This window comes from Falco punctatus (genome assembly GCF_963210335.1).
Source record: "Falco punctatus genome assembly, chromosome: 12".
Taxonomy (NCBI): Eukaryota; Metazoa; Chordata; class Aves; order Falconiformes; family Falconidae; genus Falco; species Falco punctatus.
This window is the reverse complement of record NC_137592.1, coordinates 18,076,438-18,098,910: the sequence shown is the minus strand read 5'-3', so window position 1 is coordinate 18,098,910 and position 22,473 is coordinate 18,076,438. Positions and strand designations below refer to the sequence as shown.

Here is a 22,473-nt window from a genome sequence, read left to right as displayed (position 1 = left end):
CTTGACCCTTCCTCTGTGTGCAAATATGTGGAATCAGCAGGTTTCTTGGATTAGGGGAATGTTTAGGGTGTTGCCTCCAAAAAGATTGTCTGAAAAAATTCAGAAACTTTATGTTAGCCTGTGGGTGTGCGATTAATACTGGCTTATTGCAGCTTTACGAACAAGTTTTGTGCATCTGGGCAGGAGGAAAAAATACTTCCTTATTTTGATTCTGCTCTCAAGTGGGACAAAACCAGGATACTACAGTTCCGTAACGTTTTTCATTCCTAATGCAAATATGTCGAACCACCCCCAAGTTACAAATACTTCTTCCTTCTGCTGTGTATGTATTCATATAGTGCTCTGCTTTCAAACAAACAGTAAGTAGCATACGTTTCAATCTCAAGTGTTTGTGCAGTATCTGTAGAACCAAACTAACTGTTTTCCAAAAAGGTCTCAACAACTTAATGGGTGTTTCCAACAAGATACAGGAGAAGTATCCCTAATGCGTCCCTAAAAATGTGTCTTGCCTGTGCCTGGCTACGGCTCCAGCCCCTACTTCTTGAGGTCTGTCCCTAAATCCCAGCTGTGACCTACATGAATGAAAACCCCAGGCCAGAATGAGGACAGGCTGTAAAGCAGGATTGTGATGGAGAGAACAGCCGGGCTCTGGCCATTTATGGGATTTGGCTGGGATTTGTTTGTTTGGTATTTTACTATATCATCATAAACTCAAGAGTTATTGCCCCACCGTGATCTTAAGATAACTTACAGCAAGTAATACGTCTCCCCAGCTATTTTTTCCAAACTCGGCATAGTGGTGATTAAGTCACCATCGCTCTATAAACAGAGTGCTCATTTTATGGTGTACCAACATGAAGGTAAAGTTAAAAGAACGATGATTCCCCCATGGGTATCTGCTTCAGTCCTTCAGACCTACAGAAAGAAGGATGCATTTATGAAATAGCATCATCTGCTATTTCTTACCTATCAGGGCTGGTGTCAAAACTACCTTAAATTTCTTTGAATTGGAGGGAAAAAAAAAAAAGAAAGAAAGAGAGATGAGTTTCTGCTGGGTCCCGTCATGCTGGTGTGGCTGTTAGCTCTTTCCTGCTGCAGGGAGGGTTGCGCTGATGACCAATATATCCCATGAGATGCTGTTTCTCACCTTCCATGCTGATGTGCCCATGACCAGTTTTAACACCTTAGCTGTCTTGTTGCTTTTGGCATGGGCGCTATTCCTGAAAGCTTGAGCCACAGCAGAGGGAGAGGTGATGGTACACCCCCAGCCTTGGGTCCCATGCTCTACTGGGTTGTCCTACTGTGGCTTTTTTTTTTTCTTTTTTTTTTTCTTTCCTTTCTTTCCTTTTTTTCTTTCTACCCCCACCCCCCATCCCCTTCTACCACCCCACCCCCCCTACAGAAAAGCTGTAAGTGCCGACTTACAGTGCAGTCTGTTGTCTGTCTCAATTTTTTTCCAAAAATCACTCATTCCCTGTTGCTTTGACTTCCTTCTCCACAGCCCTGACAGATTAGAATGCTGGAGCACTGCAGCATCCCTTTATATTTGAAGTACTGTGTACGTTCAACTACTTTTACAAATAACATTTTGAAGCTAGAGGAGTGTGAGCAGTCTGACCGTTTCTTTTTGTTTCAAGAAATTGTGTTATCTAAGGAGAGGCTAAAATTAGAAGTGATGTGGGGAGGTTTGTGTGTGTGTTATGTTTTGGTTTGGTTTTTTTTTAACTGAGCAACTCTTTTAATGGATGAATCATATGGGTGTAACTTATGGCACTTGATAGCATGCAGTCTGTCTGAAGGTATATGTATAATAAGTCCACCAGGATCATTTAGAAACTATCTCAAACTACTGAAATGTGAACTTAATCTACTGTAAATATTTGTTACTCATTATCTAATATATCAAAATACATTTGGTTTGAGTTACGCAAATGAAGGTAAGATATAAGGTGTGAGTTTCGAACAATGGGTTACTGACCATTAGAAGGAGCTGCAGATGCAGTTGGTGGAGCAAATATTTTCTGTAAAAGTAAGTATTTTCTTGGAAAATAATTTTCCAGAGCACAAGGGAAACAAGAGCTTGTGTTGGAATAAAGTGTGGGGATAGGACTGAAAAATGGTCAAAACATTTGGAGACTGCTGAAACATTTTAGATTTGCCTTCATTTTAATAAACTTTCTGAATTCCTGAATCTAAAACTGGATGTATTAAATTTTATTTGGATGACACTTAAGTAATCTTTAGCCTCTTTCTAATTTAAAGATATTCACACACACACACACACACCCTCTCTTTTCTGGTGTTTGACTCAATTCCTTTTTTTCCCCCCCAATGATCTTTGTTTTACCAAAAGCCATGAGACACATAAGTTAATCTGGTTTGGTGGCTTGACCTCAATCAAGTGCCTGTCTTTCAGAAAGAATCTTTTATCTGCTAAACTAAAATATTAGGTATTCCTTTTACACTAGTCATGAAGTCCTCATCACCTGAGTCCTTGAACTCAAAGCAGTCCCAGTCTTTCAAAAACTGCAATTGGTTAAACAAGTTACCAGTTCTGATGAAAAAGTTTAGTCATCTTTGGATTGGGTTAGGCAGGAAGGGTGACTTGGTGATGACAAAGGTCTTCTCCAGCTTTGGTTATGTGAACAGCTTTTTAAAGACTGTTGTATAATTAAAAACATGGCAATAAAGGCTTTCCCTGCCCCACATAACTGGCTCCTGATATGACAAACAAGAAAGTCAAAATGTGGGAGAGATGAAAACAGCATGTTGCAGAATTTCTACCTTTGTTGTTCAGAGTCACATTCTTGAAAACCTGTCTACATATCGTGAGAGAGAATTCTTTGTCTTTCCCAGGAAAACTGTTGTTTTAAGTAACAGGTATTGTTATGTCTTGAAATATAGTAATCCCAGGTGATATACACCTTTGGCCTACTACATGCATTTTCAGTAGGTAGTCATCATCTGAGTCCCTTGGTATATATTATTTATACACAGAAGGTGATTTGCTGAGCAATGAAGCCAATGCGATGGCCTGAATAAGTTCCATGAAATCTAAAAATGTGCCCTATTGCTTTTCTTAAAAGGGAAGGTTGCTGCTAATTTGTAGTGTCAGAGGCCTTATGAACTTCTTAAAATCTTTGCATGGGAAAAATCCATTAAGAGCTCTGAATTTTGGTGCAAGTCATCTCACAGTGTTCAAAAGTCACTGCATAGTATTTTTCCGTTAAGATACATTCATGTGCTTGTAAGATAAGTATTTGCTTAGGTAATAAACTGAAGGAGTATGGAGTGGGATGGTTATTGGGCAGTTTTTATAAAGGTGGTGGAAGTATGCTTTAAAGAACATTCCTTGTATTTTGTTTCCGCCATTAGCATATCTAAGGTCTTTACTGCCATAAAAAGGTACTTAAACTCTTGGTATCACAGTTGTGGTTCGCACTTGCATTTGTATGATAAACTACAAAGCAGTCCCATTCAGCCATTGTGTTTCCGACATTCTCGTGGCTGGTGTTGGTCTTCCAAGCCCTGTCCTTTCATTCACAATGGTATCACCCTCTCTGCCAGTAAATTCTTGGTGTCACTGGGTACTCCTCACAATACTTCAAAGATCTTTGTGACATTAACAAATGCTAAACCCTCCAACCCCCACCCCATCTGTATTTCTATATTTGCAAATGGGGAATGTTGCTAGGAATGCGTCAGACTATTAGCTGTAGTTTGTGTCCAAAACTTGTTGCAAATACCAGAATATCTTCTGCAATTGTATGCGTTGTTGCACCTGGTTAATTTTTGTATGGTATTATGATGAAATTACATACTCATCACCTGATGGCAATGACACTATCTTCATACTTAGGTGGTTGTGGAGAGTATTGACTTAAGGCTGATATGAAGCTTTCTTAGAACAAAAAGTGTTTTTTGAATGATGGCTGGAATTGCAGCATCATACATACATGTGTGAGAAGAAATTAAACATTAAGTGGCTTTATCATGCCACAACTCCTTAGGTAGTATTTCTCTGGTATACAAATGCAGTGACCAATTATAGCTATACTCTACTCCAGGATTTTTTCTAAGGACTCAGTTGCCTCCAGTGTGTTTCATAATCTAGGAGAAGATCGGAAATTGGTGGAAACTTTTCTGGTATTTTTCCTGTAGATCATTCACCAGGTGATTCTTCTGGGAAGGCTGCATTTGCTCAGTTCTCTGAAGGGGTGAGCCTTTGGGAATGGCCTCTGCATATTACCCTCGCTGGGAGGGAAGAGCTGTCTTTGAAGGAGTGGGCGTGATGGCTTTGGCTGTCCCTGGTCTTTCTGTCCATCCTTAAAGGGAACCTCTGTCACAAAGGAAATCCATGATGAATGTAGCTTTTTGTTTACTACTTCCAGTGCATCCCCATCTTGGCCAGGGCAACTGTTTCCCATCGTCCTTTAAGCCGACACGTGTTCATCAGGGAATGCAGAGAGTTGAGATTTGCCAACACTCACACTTGAGACAGGTGACCTTCGCTTGCAGAGGAGGAAATCAATACAGTATCTAGCTAAGATGATGCCTGGTCTTAACAAAAGAGCATTACATACATTTTTAAGAAAAGGTAGACATTTGGGGAGATTGACCGCCTTTATTGCTTAACAAAGCACTTTTACATGTGTGATTTAGAGGAAGATTTCTTGTTTTACTGACAGAACATAGCTTGGTTCAGCTGTGGGTGGGCTGTTCATGTGCTGCAGCTGTAAGATTATCAGTTACTGTTAATAACTCCAGATCTTTGTTTTCCCCTGAAAATAATTTGAAGGATATGCATATTGCCATTACTAATCAGAGGTGTTTTTAGGGGATCATCCTTTACATGCTCAAATTGTCTTAGTGCTGCTACTGGCTTTTGCATAGCAGTAAAGCCATATTTACGTTCGCAATGATTCACAAAAGGGGACTATCCCATCCACTTAGGCATGTGCTGGCTTGAAAAATGAAATAGAAGCAAATGCAGGTACCTTGAAGGAAACTTAATGCTGGTGTTTCGAAACACCCATTATTTCCCATTTAAGAAAAACAATCCCCCCACCCCTACTTTTGTTTGTCAACCATGTGGCTGGCCCGAACAAAGCCTCTTTGGCATGGGGACCTGGGCCAAAGTGCAGTGAAGCTGAATAAAATAATGTTTTGGACTCTGTCTCTTGAGCTTGTTCGCCGCTCTCAGCAGAGCTGGCTGTGAAAGCCGTGCCTGGTTGCTGACCTGGCCACTAAACAGCAGCTTCAGCAAGTGGTTCTGGCCTTTTGCTGCTTATCCTGTCGCCTTCCCCCTCCACACCCTCTCTGAAAGTCCTTCTTGCTCGGCTCCATCTCTTTGTCCAGCTGGGGACTGGGGGTGCTGGGCTAGTAATGTAGCCTGGACGGAGTGGCTGATCTCCGTCATTATGCTCACTCTCCAGTCTGGAAAACTGGGATGGTAGCATATCCTTCCTTCCACCCTTTGTGTGTCTTATTTATTTAGACTGTAAACTTTTTAAAGTAGGGACTTTTTATTTCTGTGCCTAACAATGCTGTGGCAATGCTGGCAAGAAGTTTGTGTGATAAACCTAACCTGAAAGTGCTTAAACAGGGTTGTCAGATGGAAGGAGTTTGGTCACCTCTTGCTCTTCTTATGTCGCCTGGTTAATTGCTTTCTTTACCACTGAATATTATCCCCCAATATGTAGGTTACAGAGACATCCACCCACATTTGGGTGACCTACGTTTTCATTTGCTTCACCTTTGAATTTGGCCCTCCTGTCATCCAAGATCCATGTGCAATTTAGACGCCCCAAGCAACTGAGGAGATGGGGCGGTGTGGCAGGGGATTGCAATGCCTGAGTGTCTGGGAGATTATAAAGCCCCTTATTCTTTCAGATTTCATCATAAAGCAGGCAGGTGAGCAACCCACAGGGCAATAAGAACAAAAAGGAGGGTTTGACCATCACACCAAACCGGTCTTTTCTGGAGATAGGGAGTTCAGTAGGATTTTAGCCGGCAATCATTTGCTCTCAGTTTCTTTGAACTGAGAGCTGTAAGAAAGGACAGCAGTGCTGAATGACAGGGTTAATCTGACGGGGTTTAGAGGTTAGTACACACAAGCTCCTTCACACAGACCACTTTGAAGCCTGTGGATCTTCATTCATTTTAAGGCTTCTCCTGCATACGGGTGGCAGGGCAAGCCTGAAAAGGGTGCAGCCACATTTTCCCGTATAAAGAAAAGACACTGAGGAAAGCCTAACATTTCATACAGGCTTTTACTGCCAGCTTTGCATACTGTATACGCAGGCCCTGAAGAAGATAATGCAAGAAGCAGTGTTATCTGTACAGCACCGCTCCTTTCTCTTTGCATGCTAAATCTTGGGAAAACATCCCCCATCCCCCAAACTTAAAAGCCACATAGTGTAACTAAATTGCAGCTTCTCTACAGGCAAGTGTGAAGCAATCAACCACAGTGAACAGCACTATTGCTTTCTGACTATATATATATATAATATATAGTTTATTTTAGGGGAAGTAGATGACAACAGATGGTGCTTATTCAGAAAGCAGTGACTTTTCCATGCTCTTCCAACCTGGGGAATAAAAAGAGCAAGGAGCAAAGTCTGCTTTGCAGGTCACAGTAGGGATTTCAGGTGCAGGAGCAGATATAGCTCAAAGAGGAAGGCTGTCTGCCGCCTGACCTGTTAAAACCTTGAAGAAGAAATCATGCCAACATGAAATCATTATAGAACGTTCCTTCAGAGGGAGCTGATGTGGCGAATACAGTGTGAGCACAAAATGATTTCATGTTGTATTGCATTTTGAGTAGGTTTCAGCCATGGAATGAATGAGCCTACAGAGTCATCTGCACATTTGAGCTGTGTGCTTCTGTTGGTTGAGTTTCTATTTGTACCTTACTTAACAGATTGAGCACTCTGGCTTTTGTACCAAATAACTGCAGCTCCAAAATCTTTCAAGCCTGATAATATGTCTAGAATTTTTATCAAAATGGGCTTCAGTTCCTGCCTGAGACCTCTGGGGTACTCCTCTGTGGAAAATATGATATAAACTGTTTAAAAAGGAATTTCATGATCATTCCACTTGGGTTCTACTTCTGTTAGCTGGTGGATTAAGCAAATGAAATGCTCAAACACTTGGTAAGGTATGAGGAAAGCAGAGCAAAGGATCTGTTCTTATACTGTTGCTTGTGTAGGAAGTCAGTTCTGATTTACCAAGTTCTAAGAAGGAAATATTTAGTGGGCAACTCTGTATCAGTACACTCTGTTTTGAAAATATTTAGTTTGCTCACATACCAGGAATCATTGTGGGACAGTCAGTGAAGCTGTGAAATATGAAATTACTGTACTGAAGGAAAATAAAGAGAATGCCTTAACCTAGACAGATATTAGCTATTGAGAGTCAAAAAACCACCACCACTGCCACCCTCCACTCCACAGAAAGTAAACACTTTATTGCTTGTGGTAGGTATATTATAGTTTGTTGTAGCTGAATATGAATGGCATATGGGAGGTCTGGAGGAGGATTTTGGCTGGGCGAACTATTGGGAAATGCAATCATCACAAGAAATTTTAATAGAAGATTTATAGAAGATAAGACTGTGATTAGAAGTACTATCCTCTTTAGCCTGTTATTTTGAAGAATCAAGACTTACACTGTTACAGTGTGTCTCTTGTCTCCATTCCTGAGAGCTCTGTGAAGATCTCAAGGATGTTAAATTCCTGGGAATAGGTATTCAGAAACAGTGTTGTAATCGCTTCAGGGCAAGGCTGCAGTAGGAGCACATTCCCCTGCAGAGACCAGAGGCTTCCTATGACTGAAGGAGTCGGAGGTGCCCCCTTAGGGGCTGTAACTCCAGCCAGCTCCATGCTCGCTGCTCACTGTGCCTCAGGTACCAGGGTCCAACAGGAGTCTGCAGAGCCTGGAGAAACGTAGTTTTGCTAGTGACCTCACTTGCACAACAGCCCGTTACTTTTGTAGCATGGTTCACTACTTAACACTTGTGAATTTGCAAAGCATTTGCTTTGCTATTTGGTAGAAATAGATACAGATAAAGTGTTTTTCCTTACTCGGAGTATTTCTGAGTGTTTGGGTTTGCTTAGACCTGACTGGGTTTGGGTGAAGAAATGGGCATGCAGCTATGATTAATACCAACACTTGATACTGTTAGATGCTTTAGACTGGCCACATTAAAACTACCACAGTATGCTCGACTCGGACCGTGAGAAGTGCAGCTGGACTACTTTCTGCTGGACAGCAAATGTTGTCTTCAACCGGAGAAACAACTGCACTTCTGAACAGCTGTAACTCTGGATCCAGCTGTAGAAAGGCCTTTTCTGGTCAGAGAGGTCCAACTGTGCATGCGTTTGGTGTTGGTTGTCAGGGTCATGATTAATTTTGGGCATTGTTATGCCAGTAATAACAATGAAGACATTGTCACCATCAACATTTTCACTTGTTGCTGCAGTGCTTGTTTAATTACTTTTGCAAAAGCGGTGGGTTATGGGAACCTTTTCATGTGCAAAGCGTGGGCAAGACAGGAATCTCTTGTTAAAAGTTGCATGTGTTTGTCGTTCCCGTAAGTGATACCAATGATGAAAACTTAAAATCAGTTCATTGGCATTGGCAATTGGTATCTACTAGAGATCTGTTACGTTTCTCAGAATTGCTTCCCCCAGTCAAGGCAGTGCCACTGTTTGGTTTTTGTTTGTATTATGTATTCACTGGAAGGAGAGTGCTATTGTGTGGTTTTTTGGGGGCGTATGCAAACATAAAATAGATTCTCTTGAGAATGCTTTGTCTACACTCATCACAATTGGTAATTGTTTTGTGTTGTGTAAGACTTCGCATGCTGCGCTTCTTATTTTCGGCCGTGTGTGTGAACCTCAAAATGGACTCCCACCTCCAACCTTTTCTCATTGATATTTTAAAGGTGAATCCTACAACAAAGCATAACATGAAGTCATGTATTGCTAGGTGATGACGTTTGCCAAATTAAGGCCAATTTTTTCAGGCATTTTGGAAATAGTTTGCTGCATTTTAATGGATATCTTCTCCAAGTAGGACCTGGATGAGGTAGTTCTCACAAATGCAAAAAAACCCCAATTGCTTTCTGCATGGAAGCAGATTAAAATAGCGTAATCGTGTGTGAGGTGGGTGTCGGTTTTTTGTGCCAAGCCCGCTTGCAGAGGTCATTCCAAAATGCCAAGGAAAAAGGAGTCCATAACCCTCATGTATCCTATCAACAGAGTGCCTTGAGGTAGAGATGGGCAAGATGTGTGGAAAAAATGAGGCTTCTGCCAAACGTTTCCTTTGTAGGTCACTTATTGTAGTTGAAATTACAGGGAGCGTAGAGAGCGTAAGAACAAGCGGTCTATTAGCAAAGCCATGAAAACAAACTATTTGCCACTTCTAACAAACGTAGGACCAAAATATGCCTCAAATTTTAAAAATAAGTGAAGACTTGGCGAAAAATAACACCCGGGTTTATCTGCATTTCATCAGGTACATGGCGTCCTGGAATGCAGCCCACTGGCAAAAACATGGGGAGTGTTATCCTTTGCAGTACTGGGAATGTTCTCTGCTGAATTTGGCGCCAATGACCGAGCTTTGCTTGTTAGCTGAAGTTCACACAGACTCCTTGCCAGGCCTGCCCAGAATACTGTCTCCTCTGACTTCCTGTGGTCTTGCATAATATTTCCTTGCTTCTTGTATAACTGCGGCTGGATCTGGTCACTGCCCAGTTTGTATGGTTGACTTTTTAAAAGGCCAGTCCTGCAAACGTGCAGCTGAACCATGTCAGTGGCAGGAGGCGTCCCGGTGGTGACGTCGATGGAAGTGCCCTTCCACAGGGAAGCCGCCGGTGGCGGGGGCGTATGGCGATGCCGACATGTCTGAAGGCCATAAAGACTGCCGCAGCCTCATGACAAGATAAGCATGAGGCACGACTTCAGACTGACTGTGCCTTTGACATATGCACTGCTGTTGCTCTAATTTCTGCAACAAATATAGGTGTTAATTAAGGAGAGGGGAGGCAGCACTGTGGGTGGTGTATCAATGGATGAGCAGGTTTTCAGAGCACTGTAAAATTGTCATTATTGCTAGTAGCCACCCAAAAGTCATTACATCTGCCTTGAAAATGTGCTCCAGGTATCAGGGTGTTAAAGACAAGGATAGCAAATCAAAGCATTTAGGAAGAGTCTTCTCATTCTGTGGGTTTTTAATGCTTCTACCCAAATTGTTTCTACAATTGTCTGCTGTTAAAATATGCACTAATTTTGCATTGCTGTTGAAGCAAGTCAGGTGTATTTACTAACCTTTACCTTAGCCTGGATTTTTTTGTATTTGTTTTGAAAGTGAATTTCATAGCAATTTGTGCCATGTATCTGCATTTGTACTGATTATTTTTCAAATATTTGTGTTTATAAATGGATTTATAAATGGAGCACTGTATAATTACAGAGCTTTGTCAGTAACTAAATTTCAGAAAGACGCTTGTCTAACACGACACTTTCTAGGACCCCCTTTTAAAGGCAGTTTTTGAACTGTCACTCATGTTCTTTGGCAACCCTGTTCCTGGCATGGTTTTGAAAAGCTGAACAGTAGAGATTACAAAATAGTCAATTCAGTATGTTTGTAAACTTACTCAATAAACTGTACTGATTTGTGTGTTATAGTTCCCAGATCTTGTATCATCTTCCAGTTAAATGCTATCTGCTGTGAAGAAACAGAAGAATCATTTTAAGGGAAAGCATTAGAATTGACTTGGTCATCGCAGTTATGTGAGATTTTGTTTAAATAATCTCATACCGTCATCTCTTCCATGAATCCAAGTTATGCAGTTGTCGTAGTAACTTTGACATCAAAAAGTTCATGCTGCCTACACATGACTTCTTGCAACACTGTCTATTAATCTGAGTAGTTTAATGGTAAATACACTTCTACTGGTTCATGAGTGTTATGAGGCAGCTTTTCTGGTAATTTAAAAGTGGTTTATTACCTTGTATTCTTAAGATCAACATTTTAATGACTACAGGCTAGCTAATATAATTCCTGTCAAAGTAACATAGTGGTGACACTACTGACATCTAGCAGACCATTTTATAGTATTGTGAATGCCAACGCTTCTGGGGGTTATGTATTAAATATGCTGCGTTTTTGGCAGATGGATGCAAAGCCAAATTTATTAGTATGGCTTGACCTTACAGCTCTAGCAGCATGGATGCCAAATAAACCAGGTTCACCTCAACATGTTTTTGCCAGTGATGGAGAAGACGCTTTGTGCCAGTACCGCACTTGCTTCTTATTGATGGGTTTGGCGTCCTGGATGAGCCATACAAATGAGAATTGCATGGTCAATTCAATTACATGGAAGTAGGCTGATGCTGGGTTGGACCCAAGATTAAGGAAGAAGTGTAAGAATTACAAAAGGTGCTGGGATGAGTATCACTTAGCCAGCTGGAGAGCAGAGTTCATGGTCAATAAAGAAGGATTTCCCTTCTGAATGGAAGCAGCTACAGAGAAATTTTAGGACCCAGCAGCCTGTTTCTTTTAAAAAGATATTTGTCCCTCCTGTGTAAATCATCGGACCAGTTTTAAAAGATTTCAGAAAAAAATGTTTTGGCTTATAAAGTCTCAGAGCTGGAAATTTACTCAACATATAAAATAACAAGGTTTAGAAACCCTTGTTCAAAATAGATGGGCTGAGCCTTAGTACGTGTATTGGCAACGTTAGAGAGGCACATGTGCCCTCTGAATCCAAATGCAGCAGTGTCTGAGAGGTCCACAGTCACTCGAGCATGTTCTTCCTGCTTTCTTTTTTCTTTGATTGTTTAGAAACATGCACATGGGTGCTGTGGAAAGACGTAAGGGTTTACCCCTCAGCTGCACAGGCAGACACATAACCGCTGCATTCAGTGGGAATTTTGTCTGAAAAACCAGCTTGGGATTGTACAGTTGTATACATTTCTAAATATGGATCTCGTCAAGTAAACAAGCGTGTAACTGTACGCAGTAATCTACTTTTGAAGCTGGGGAACACCCTGTGTTGCTTGTGTGGCTGAGTACGTGGCCGCATCTCGAGCTTCATGTGAGCCGCTGTTCGGGACGCTGATCGCCAATCCACATGTGTCTCACCACAGGAGGGGAACGATGGATATCTCTGAAGGGTATAGCAGCCTCCGTCACTCGGCTTTTGGTGCGGTGAGATACCGCTCTCCTTTGAAGGATGTGTTAGGGCAGATACGCGCTTTCAAAATGCCTGTGCTCACAGATAAAGGCAGAAGGGAGCAGCTGCCTGACACTGGGTGTTTTCAGCCCTACATGCCTGCCCCTTCCTGAAGCTGAAGATTTTGCTCAGTGTTTCTCAGGCTGAACTTTTACAGGAGCAAGAATAAACTTATCTAAGGAAGAGACTGTGTGAAGACTAACTGGAAACACCAGAAATGGGGTTACGCCTACAGCTTCAAGGAGCATGAGAGTGGTCTTCATGAACCTCTTCATCGGCGGTGTGCAGAGGGGGAACGGAACGTAGTCCTGATTTTGTTTAGATACTCCTCATATGGGTATCACAGTTGAGAAAGAGTTACTGATATTGATTTTATTTTATTTTCTTCTTATAATTTTATTTTTTCTAATGAAACTTGCCCTGAGGCTGTAGTCTGTCAGCAGGGAAAGCCAAACCTGTGACATCACCACAAAACGTGCCACGTCTCATGCAATATTGTGACTTGTATGCTATAACTGGGGACCTGTGCACATGATGGAATGCTGTAGGTGTGTAATAACAATTTTATTATATGTTATACATCTGGTGTCTCTAAGTACTGAGGACCTTGGGAGTTTTGGAACAGCTTCTCGTACAGTCTGAAGTAGTAATTCAGTATACTTAGCCTCTTGGAGGATAGGTCTAATAACAACAATTAGTACCTTTGTATGTTTAAGTATGCTTAAAAAATTTAAATGGATGTGGTTTGAAAAAGTGAAATGAAAGAACTGTAAAATTAACATTAAAACCTAGCATATGCTATGATGAGGAAGTGTAGTCTAAGCTATACTACAAAAATTAGAGATCTGAAAAGCTCTCTGGTTGTCAGATCTGCCAGATCAAGCAGAAGTGAATAGAGAAACGTTACCGTCACTTAGGGTGCATTGGTTTTTGTTTGCATTTTTCAAAGGGCTAGGGAATGACTGGGGAGGAGGGGGAGGTGGGTGGAATAAAAACTTATTAAAACACACCTTTCTGAAATGTCAACACAAAAGTCCCCAAAAGAACGATTACATCTTGCACAGCTTTCACACTTACCTTTCTCTAAACAGAAGAAAGAAAAAAACTGTTTCTTTTAACGAGTAAGGATGGGGACATTTTTGAAGCAAAGGCAAAGAAAAGCTGAGTGCAATGGGAGTTGTAACAGGGGACAAGAGGTACACTTCACTTTTGCTGGTGCTAGTGCTCCTGCAGGCTGAGTGAGGTCCTCTTTTGGGTGGCGGTGGTGTATGCAACACGGGCGCTGAGAAGGGACAAGGGGGCACTGACCCTTCTGTGGAGTCCTGTTCAGCAGCATGAATTTCTCCTGAGGGCACCGCTGTAGGTTACCTGCTACATGGGAGGGCTGGCAGGACTGGACCATGAGCTGTGAAGAAAGCTGATGAGCGGTTTCAGCTCTGAATGGCATGCTGGCCTACCACAGCATTTAGTTTTCAAAGGCTTTTGCCGAGGCTTGGGTATATGCTACACTTCAGTCATTGAAAGCATCTGTAGCCGCTAGGGCTTTGACTGAACTGACTTTCTTGGGGGTGGTGCACAGGTGAAGGTCTGTAGACAAATGGATGGAGGCTGGGAGAAAGTTTTGGGGGAAGCATCACCCTGCTTTCTGTGTCCTTCTCTTCATGCCTGCTGATCAAAATGGGCTGATAGGAAGATGCTGGGCTACATCAGCCTCTCACGTGGCCCACAAGGGCTATTCCTGTGTATTCCTCTGCAGATGAGGATACTCCAAGAGGGTATAAAGTGTTAAAGAAGGGGCAAACCACCTTTACTTTCACTCTATCCCAGGGGTCCTCAAACTACGGCCCCCCAGGTTCCTCAATCCGGCCCCGGTATTTACAGACACACACACACACCCCGCCGGGGGTTGGGGGGGGAAACCAAGCAGCCGCAGATGACTGCCTGCCACTTCATCCGCGCGCCGGCCCCCTGGTTACAAAGTTTGAGGACCCCTGCTCTATCCAAATCACCAGCAAAAAACCCTCCTGCTGATTTCAGTGGCCATACATGCTTTTTGAGCAGTCTGTCTCATCATTGTATATCTATTGTTAATATGTGTATGAATCAACTTTTAATCTGATGGTTAATAAGGACTCTTAGGAAATAAGTATTTTGTTGCTTCTGCTTTGCTTGTTTTGCAGGAAAATAAACTTTTGCTACTAGCAACCATAATTATTCCATACCAGTTATTCCGCCTTTTCTCTAAATGACATGTGCTTTGCTGTGGAAAAAAATACATTTTAGGTACCCTTAGCACCACTTTAGCCTTGGCCTAACGCTGGGGGATTACAGAGATAAGATACTAGCCATGGCTAGCATCATCTCCTGATAAACTGGAGTGTTAGTAGGGTGCAGAGTTATAGCCTTGGAAGGCAGAGAAAACAGCATTTAGGGCTCTTTGAAAGTCTTGTTTTAGGGATTGAGTAGGAATCCTGAACAAACAGATTTTTGCAAAGATTATGGGGGCCCTGTTGTTAACTTTTGCAGTAATTACTGAACTGCTTTCTTGTTGCTTAAAACTTGGTACTCTCATTTGTTTGTCGCTGTTCAATCAGTGGTGTGAAACACTTGGCAACAAATTGGGACATGGGGAGAAGTAATATAGTCTATTTCAAGCAACATTTGAATACTGGAAACATTGGTAAAATGAAAGGTGAAGGTTAATGATTTAATAACAAGGTCCCCAGGATCATGCCTTGTGTATGGAAGGCAGTAATTTACATTTGCTTCCTGTAGGGTGACTTTACTGGGGAACTGAGGGCATTTAGCGTATGCTGATGCTGCAACTCTTCTATACATCTGTTGTTATTTGGGAAGTGTAAAGTCTGTGGTGGAGACTTGTAAGATGTTGCAGTAAGACGGAGGCACTGACAGACAGGGGAGTGCTAGTATAGATGGGGTGATGAGGAGAGAAGGTGGTTATGTGCGCTCCAAAAAGCTGGGGGGGGACACACCAGGGTGGTTAATGTGGGCAAATAGACTCTGCTTAGGAGAGGGATGTTTATGTGCTAGATAGAATTGCATATACAGCAAATAGACTTAAATATATTTTGTGGCTACCACTACTTATATACAAAGCAAAACCATAATTACAATGCTGTTCTTGTTTTTGAAACATCACCACATGCCAAACAAGTTGTGGATATTTGTAGGGCACAGTAATGTCAGAGATGGCCTGAGTGTGAAAAGGACGGGTTTACAGGTACCAGCTGCATTCACAAAACCAGCTGAAGCTAGATTCTCATTCGCACGGTGCTGTGAAGACTTTACCTTCAAGTGTTTGACGATGGATTCTGCAGCACCTGCCTACCTACAGTGAATGTTGGGGTGGTGGGCGGCTGGTGGAGCAGGAGACCGGCTTCCTCAGGCCCTTTGACCTGGTCCTGGTCAGGCTGTGCAGTATGTGCAAAGACATCTTTAACGTTCCTCTGTTCTTCCCCAGTGCTGTATGAACAGCTTGGGGCAGAAACATCTCCTTGAACTGAGTTTGCTGATGAGACAACAGTTTCTCGTGAAACTCAATAGTTTCTTTTTGCCTTTTTGATCATTCTGTTAGCTCCTGCTGGAATAATCTCCGGTATATCAATTCTTATTTTTTTTAAGTATTTATTTTTGTTGTTTGTTTTATTTTATTGGTTGATCAGGGTCAGTTTTAGAAGAGCAAGTCCTAACTGCGGTTGGAATGATGATTTCCTAGACAGTTCAGCACACTTATTCAACAGCCTTCCCTTTTCTACCAATGTCCCTGCTGTTGTTTCAAGATAATTTATAGGCATGAAATAGCATACAGGTCAGACGCTTAGTGTAAGAGCCAGAGTTTTCAGCTTTGGCAGAGCGGCCAAGCTCCCACCGACTGTATGTCCCCAGGATTGCCCTGGGTTAACTGTAGGGTATTGAACTTGCTCCTCGGTCCAACTTGCAGAGCCCATGATCTCAGGTTACTCAAATTCTTCATTAGACCTCTGCTCAAAACAAAACAAAAAAACAAAAACAAACAAACAAAAAAAACACACACACCCCCAAAAAGTGAGGACCCCCAAGTCCCTTTGTAATGCTTAGTGATAGATGACTATATATATAAATATACACTATTTATGACAAAGTGTCTCTATGTTTGCAGTAAAGGATTTGTTTTGTCATCTTTTCATAGTACATTTTAAAGAGTTTTAAGAAGCACTAACTTTTGTAGGCATGAATAAAGAAATTAATTGAAAATGCAGAGATGTCATGCTTTTGCCTGCCCTGTTTATGCCCTGCTCAATCCTAATGGGACTGTATGGGCCGTAAATGACCACAACACGCTTGCTGTTATATATAAACTAAATTTGGGGAACTTTTAGTGTTTGTTATGCACAGTGAACCTCTGGGAAAGCTTCAGCCTTTGACCTCTGTAGTGGGTTATGACAAGGAAGAATCGCAAGAGCTTGATTTAGACTCATCTGTGGAAAGCTGGTTAAAAATATTCAACTACCATGTTCTGCCTCCTCCCCCATCTCAGTAAAGGTCCTCTTAAAATACATTCTCTGTGACTTCATTTTTATCATTACTTTGGGAGCCCTGTAGCCAAGCTTGCTTGTAAGGAAATGATTAAATTATATTCATGTTTGTGCTTTGAAATTGCCTTGGTGGTAGTCCAAGAAGTATTTTCTTGCTCTTCCAAATTTCCATGTGCTTTAATATTAATCTATTTTCATCAATGTGACCTGCCCCAGCAGTAAAATTTGTTTGTAATTGGTCATGCAATGATTGCTGAAGGGACATAAAAACTAAACTAAATTTATCTCAGGCTTTTAAAAAACTTATTCTAAGAAAAATAAAGTTTTTATTAGAAAATGAAGTGGCATTTGACAGTATCAGTGGGTAATTTGTAACAAAACTGAATAGTCATTAAAGAATTTATGGTAGCAGAACTCCTCAATTTCGCTTTACAAAGTAGAATATTCTTTCTTTGAAATATGTCATCACTAGCTTTTAATTTTGCATTATATGTTAATAAATGTTTATGCTTGGGTTGTGGTGGCAATTTCAGACTGAACAACCAGTAATTACATTATTTGTTGCCTTTGACATAGAATTCTTTTATGTGGTTTGTATATCACAAACTAAAACTATCCCAAATATCTAGAATTACAGAATTTCGAATTATTTTTTTTTTTTAATGATAGCACAGGCAGCCTTTGAAGCAAGCCAGAACATCTGGCTGTCACTTCAGACTGAAATTCTGGTTTACTAATACAGCTTTCTTGTTAAGTAAAGGTGAAAGGGTATTTCATGCAAGAACAGAAATTACTTTATTACTTAGGAGAATGGCCATTACTAATGGCTATTAGTTGCACTTTTAGAGCAGTCGGTAATATTTTGTTGGTTTTCTTGCAAAATTGTTTGTAATCAATGCCATTATACTATCGCTTAAATGGAGAGGCCACCATTTGCCCAGAACAGCTGTGTTACATTAGCTTCTATAAATAAGTTTATTATTTTAGATGAAAGTTATAAAGCAATCAGTTTACCTGTACTGAAGTAAGTAGAATAGCTGAAAACATGCCTAAAAAATGGATGATGATGAGCATTGGAACAACATAACATTCTCTAAGAGTTCTTTATGCATATTTAATATTTTAATCAAATACAACTTCTCTGTGGTTTTGTGGTCTTAAGAAAACTGGAAGGAAGGAAAATGTTATTTCACTCTTTAGATGACTGAAATGTAGTAATTTCCTTGTTTAAAATATTGATTCTTCCCTAAGAACTCTCCCCTGATTGCCCTGAGAGGTTTTGGAGGCAGATAGAACTGAGTGGGGAAAAAATATGAAATATGAAAACTTCCATTAACTGTGTGGGGACCATAAAAGCATTAACATGCGCTCTGTTCTCCTTTAGAAACACATATAGGTTAGATACAGAGGTTTCAGTACCGCATATGCTGAAAATGTGGTCTGAGAGCTTTAATTTACCTTTGTCTGTCAATGTTAATGGACAGAGCAAGTGCTGGAGCTGCTATAAAACAAACCTGTTTTCCTTTTGTCTGCTGTGCCAGATAATGAAATAAAAGCTAAATTATCACTGATAACAAGTAATTTACAGAAAGGCCATGATAAAAATATAACAGCAGAGCTTGCCATTAGCAGTTTAAATGGATAATGTTTGCTAGCACTTGTAACCTACTTCTGTCCTCTGGTTTTTATTGTCTTCTCCCCCTTGCCATGCTAGCAAGCGCCTTTTCAGTGGAGGCTTAGAGCAATAAAATTATGGGTATGCTAAATCTCGGCAGGAGTAACTTCCTGAAGGATAACTACTATTATTTTTTTTTCCCTTATTTTTCTGTACTACATTATTGCCAAGGCGAAGCATGTACACAGCTTGAAGTGTGGTTATTGGTATAATTTTATCCATCCCAACTTGAGGAATGTATCTACTAATGATGAAAACTGAGGAAATGGTTTATCTCATTTGCACCACTGGTAACTCCTAGCATGAGTTACATGGTATTTACCATGAAAGCCTTAGTCCTTGCAGTCATGTGTTTAGGTGAGACTCATACTTTCCTTTCTGTCTTTCTGTCTGTCTGTAGCTTTTTCTTTTCTTTTTAACTCTAAAATAGAGAAGTTTGAAGTCATGTCCCGGTTGCTGACAAAAACTCAGGGGAACAATATTGTACAGACTTCTCAGTCCCATGTGTCTATGTGTGCATATGATATTTCTAATGTGTGCATATATAAATGTAAATATACATGCACAAACATTTAAAACTTATAATTTTCTTGTAAGCCAGTCTTATCTGTCTTGAAATTGAGTCATCATTTTTCAAATGCTTGGAATTCAGATTGCTTTTATGATGGGAAGCCAGCATCCAGGGTAAAACATTAGCCATAGGGTACTTGAAGGATGATTGGTTTCTTGTAAGACAGCTGGACATGCTTGTTGGTACATTTGTGGTTCATAAAAGTGTTCATTTAAAGGCATTCAGTTGTGAATGACTAAACAGGGAACAACTAAACTCTAGCTGCAGTATTCTATGTTTGCAGCCTGGACGCTGGTGTACAGCGCTTGCCAGTTTGCAAATGTCAAGGACAGTTACCCTCTCACATTCCTAAATGGTTTGCCTCTGACCGTCCTTTCGAAAAACTGCCCTTTCTCCAGTGCTCATTCTCCAGCCATCGCTGCCAATTGGTGTTTTGCTGTGTGGCTGCAATGGCTGTAATCCTTGGGAAGCCTGGGCTTTTTTGGTCTGGACAATGTGGGAAGGCACATGAAGTCCTTCTCCTTGCCCCCAAAATAAGACAAAGGGCACCCTGAGAGCTGGGGAAACTCTTTCTGTGTGCGTGGCTGTACAGAGTATTGGCTAGAGTACCCAGTCTTGCTGCTCCTGGTTGGGCAACTCCTTATTTTATTTTATTTATATATTTATATATATATTATTAGCTAATATTTTATTGTGCATTAATATCTTGAATTTTTTCATGTGTAGCGTAGGAGAAAATATCACATGTGAACTTTCTAAAGTACTTGTATCTGACAAAAACCTTTTTGTTAATCTTGTAAGTAATATGGGTCTGTATTGTTCTGAAATGCTTTACTATTTACTGTGGCTGAACGCTGTTGTTTTACATTTAAAATGTTACAATACTTCGAGCTTTGCTTCTGTGTTACATCCATTCTGTGTCATGCCTTATTCACTCCGCAGCTTCAAAGTGTTTAGGGAAAAAAGTGTGCTGTGTTATTAAGAACGTTCTTATAGCAGAACAGATAGTAAGTTCTTTAGCAATACTGTTCGAATGGGTGAAAGTTGCCTTCAAAGATGCATTTAGTAACATAATAATTAGATATCAATACAGTGGGATAATAGTAATGCTGTATTGGAAGAAAGCCTAAATTTTAGTTTACTGACGTCCACCCAAATTTATGGCACTCACCTGAAAGCATGGTGGCAGACGTCTGCTTGCCAGTGTAGAGTAGCAGTGGCACTCTGGAATTGACAGGCAGGATGAGATGCACAACCTGATACTCTTCATGGTGTGTTTAACAAAGTTTCAATGAAGTGAATCTTCAATGGGTAACATCAAAGCTGTATCTCCACAGCTGGATAGCAAAGCAATGTAATGCATTGGCACCATGTTCACTCATGTACTGGTTAACAAAAACGTTGGCGAACAAAATGAAGCAGCAAAATTGCTGCTTGTTTAGAAACAAAGGCCAGAGTGTGAACGCCCATGTAAAAGTAGATATAGGGGTAGCTCTGCTGTTTGCCATATTTACATACATGTTTGTGATTATGTAGGTACAAATGGATGTTGGACAAAACAATTTCACTGCAGAAAATGGTCCTCTATTCCCTGATGAGAGTGAATTAGAGAGGTAGACCGCAAACCTCATGAAAACAGCAGCATGAAACATTGAGAGCTTTAGGAAAATGGTTTTTGCTGAAAACTCCCATGTAAGATACACATGGACATGCACACTGCTGCAGAATAAAATCCTGAGAATGGCTGGTCTTAGACTAAGCTCTTGTTTGAACTCTCCATCCATCTTCAGGGAGGAGGTTGCAAATGCTCAAGACCTCCTGGCCTGCCATGTGTCAGAAGCACACTAGAAAATGACCCATTTTAGGTAGTTTAGGCGAGCAGTCAGACCAGAGGTAAAGCATCTAAGACCGGAGAAGTTTGGACAGACAGCTGTGAAAAAGTTTATTCAGACCAAAATTGGAAAAGACAGTGAAAAAGGCTTTTCGGTAAATGGAATTGTCCCTGCTTCAAGGGAGGGTTGTCCTCGTTAGGAGAGCATGTACCTTTCTGAGAAGAGCTGGGAGTGGTCTCAAATGTGCAAGGGCTAACATGGGGCTTGCTGAGCCCAGAGTCATGGCAGCCTCGCGTGGGTGAGGGCAGTGCAAGCTGGTGGGCAGCAGCATAGGGGAAAATATTTGAGTGAACAGAAAATAGATCCTGATGTAAGGTTTGTTCTAGGTATTATTTTTTTTGACTGGTTTGTGTCTGCACAGTTGTAATCATGTACGTTTATATGAAGGTGCTGCTTATTAGAAGGTTTATTTTTATCCTTTCTATAAAGTTCTTATGCAGTAACTTCTTCTTTGCAGCATCATTGTGGGGATGAGAAGTGGCTCCTTCTTCAGGACCACTTCTGATCTATTAAGTCTTGATATATCAGACTGATGAAGCTATTGGGCTGGCTGGTCCCTTTTGTTCTTAAAATTGTTATTCATGGAGTTAAACAGAATTAGTCCTTGTCCTTCTGACTGTTTTCAAAGCTTGGTTGATTAAGATGATCAGTGCTCGCATAACTGGGACTTAACAGAGTCCAGATGTTCCTGTATTTCAGCCACACTTGCACCTTTTACCCTGTGTGGAGCAAGACGCTTAGGGTGAAAAGTTCTCCGCTTCTCTCTTTATAAAATTCTAGGTCTACACTTGGAAATAATTTCCACGCTCTTGAAGTCTTTCTATACCCATGGGATTTTTTTTTTTTTCGTCGTCTGCTTTCCCTTTCCTCTCCCTAAATCTGCTGACGGCACTCCCAAATCTTTCTCCCATTTTTTGAATTGTGTTATCTACTTCCTCCAGAGGTGGTCTGATAAAAATCTGATTTCCAGTTCTAGCCATGCTTTGGGCCTCTGTGTGGTAAAGAACATCATTTAATGAAGCTTGGTCAGTGGCTCTTCTGGCTTTCCTTAAAGTGTTATCCAGTTCGAAGGCTCTTCAATAATTTTATTAATTTATCTGTAATGAAATAGAATTCTTTTGAGACATTGAAACATCTATATCATAGACTAGCTAGACATTCATTCTTTCTTGGCCTATGGAATTATCTGAAACTTGCATTGTTTTTTGTAGTAGACTTGTAGAAAGAGTTACTTTTTCCATGCAAACGCCTTGCTTGGTTTAAACTTCCCCCAAAAACGTTGTTTCTACCTACTTTCTTTTTTTAAATCTTTATCCTTCTCTCTTGGTAGCCATGTAATAGAGCTGATGCAGAAATTTGGATGTACTTTCTCATGCCAGTCACTGCCTAGTAGTAGCTGGTCTGGTGTAAAGAGTGTGACAGGAGGATCTGAGAGCAAAGCATTTCCTGTTTATTGGCTTTGATGCAAGGCAAGAAAACATAAAATAAAACTTATTTTGAAGAGCTGTATTCTGATCTCCCATCCATGCAAGTCACGATAACTCTGTTTAAGTTAATCT

At 40.9% G+C, this 22,473-nt stretch overlaps 1 protein-coding gene across 6 annotated transcripts in view; it reads left to right on the top strand.

Annotated features, from left to right (window-relative positions):
* Window positions 1–22,473, top strand: part of EPAS1 (endothelial PAS domain protein 1) — a 79,132-nt gene that overhangs the window by 5,926 nt on the left and 50,733 nt on the right. The window contains exon 1 of one of the 6 annotated variants that reach the window (XM_080408296.1): window positions 11,896–12,789. The exons of 4 other annotated variants lie outside the window; for them this stretch is intronic. Coding sequence is in view for 1 of the 2 variants with exons in the window: in XM_080408298.1 (XP_080264424.1) it covers window positions 12,773–12,789 (17 nt within the window). In the remaining variant the exon portion in view is untranslated. Of the gene's footprint in view, window positions 1–11,895; window positions 12,790–22,473 lie in introns of those variants that run through there. One more of the 6 variants, XM_080408298.1, reaches the window with a different exon arrangement.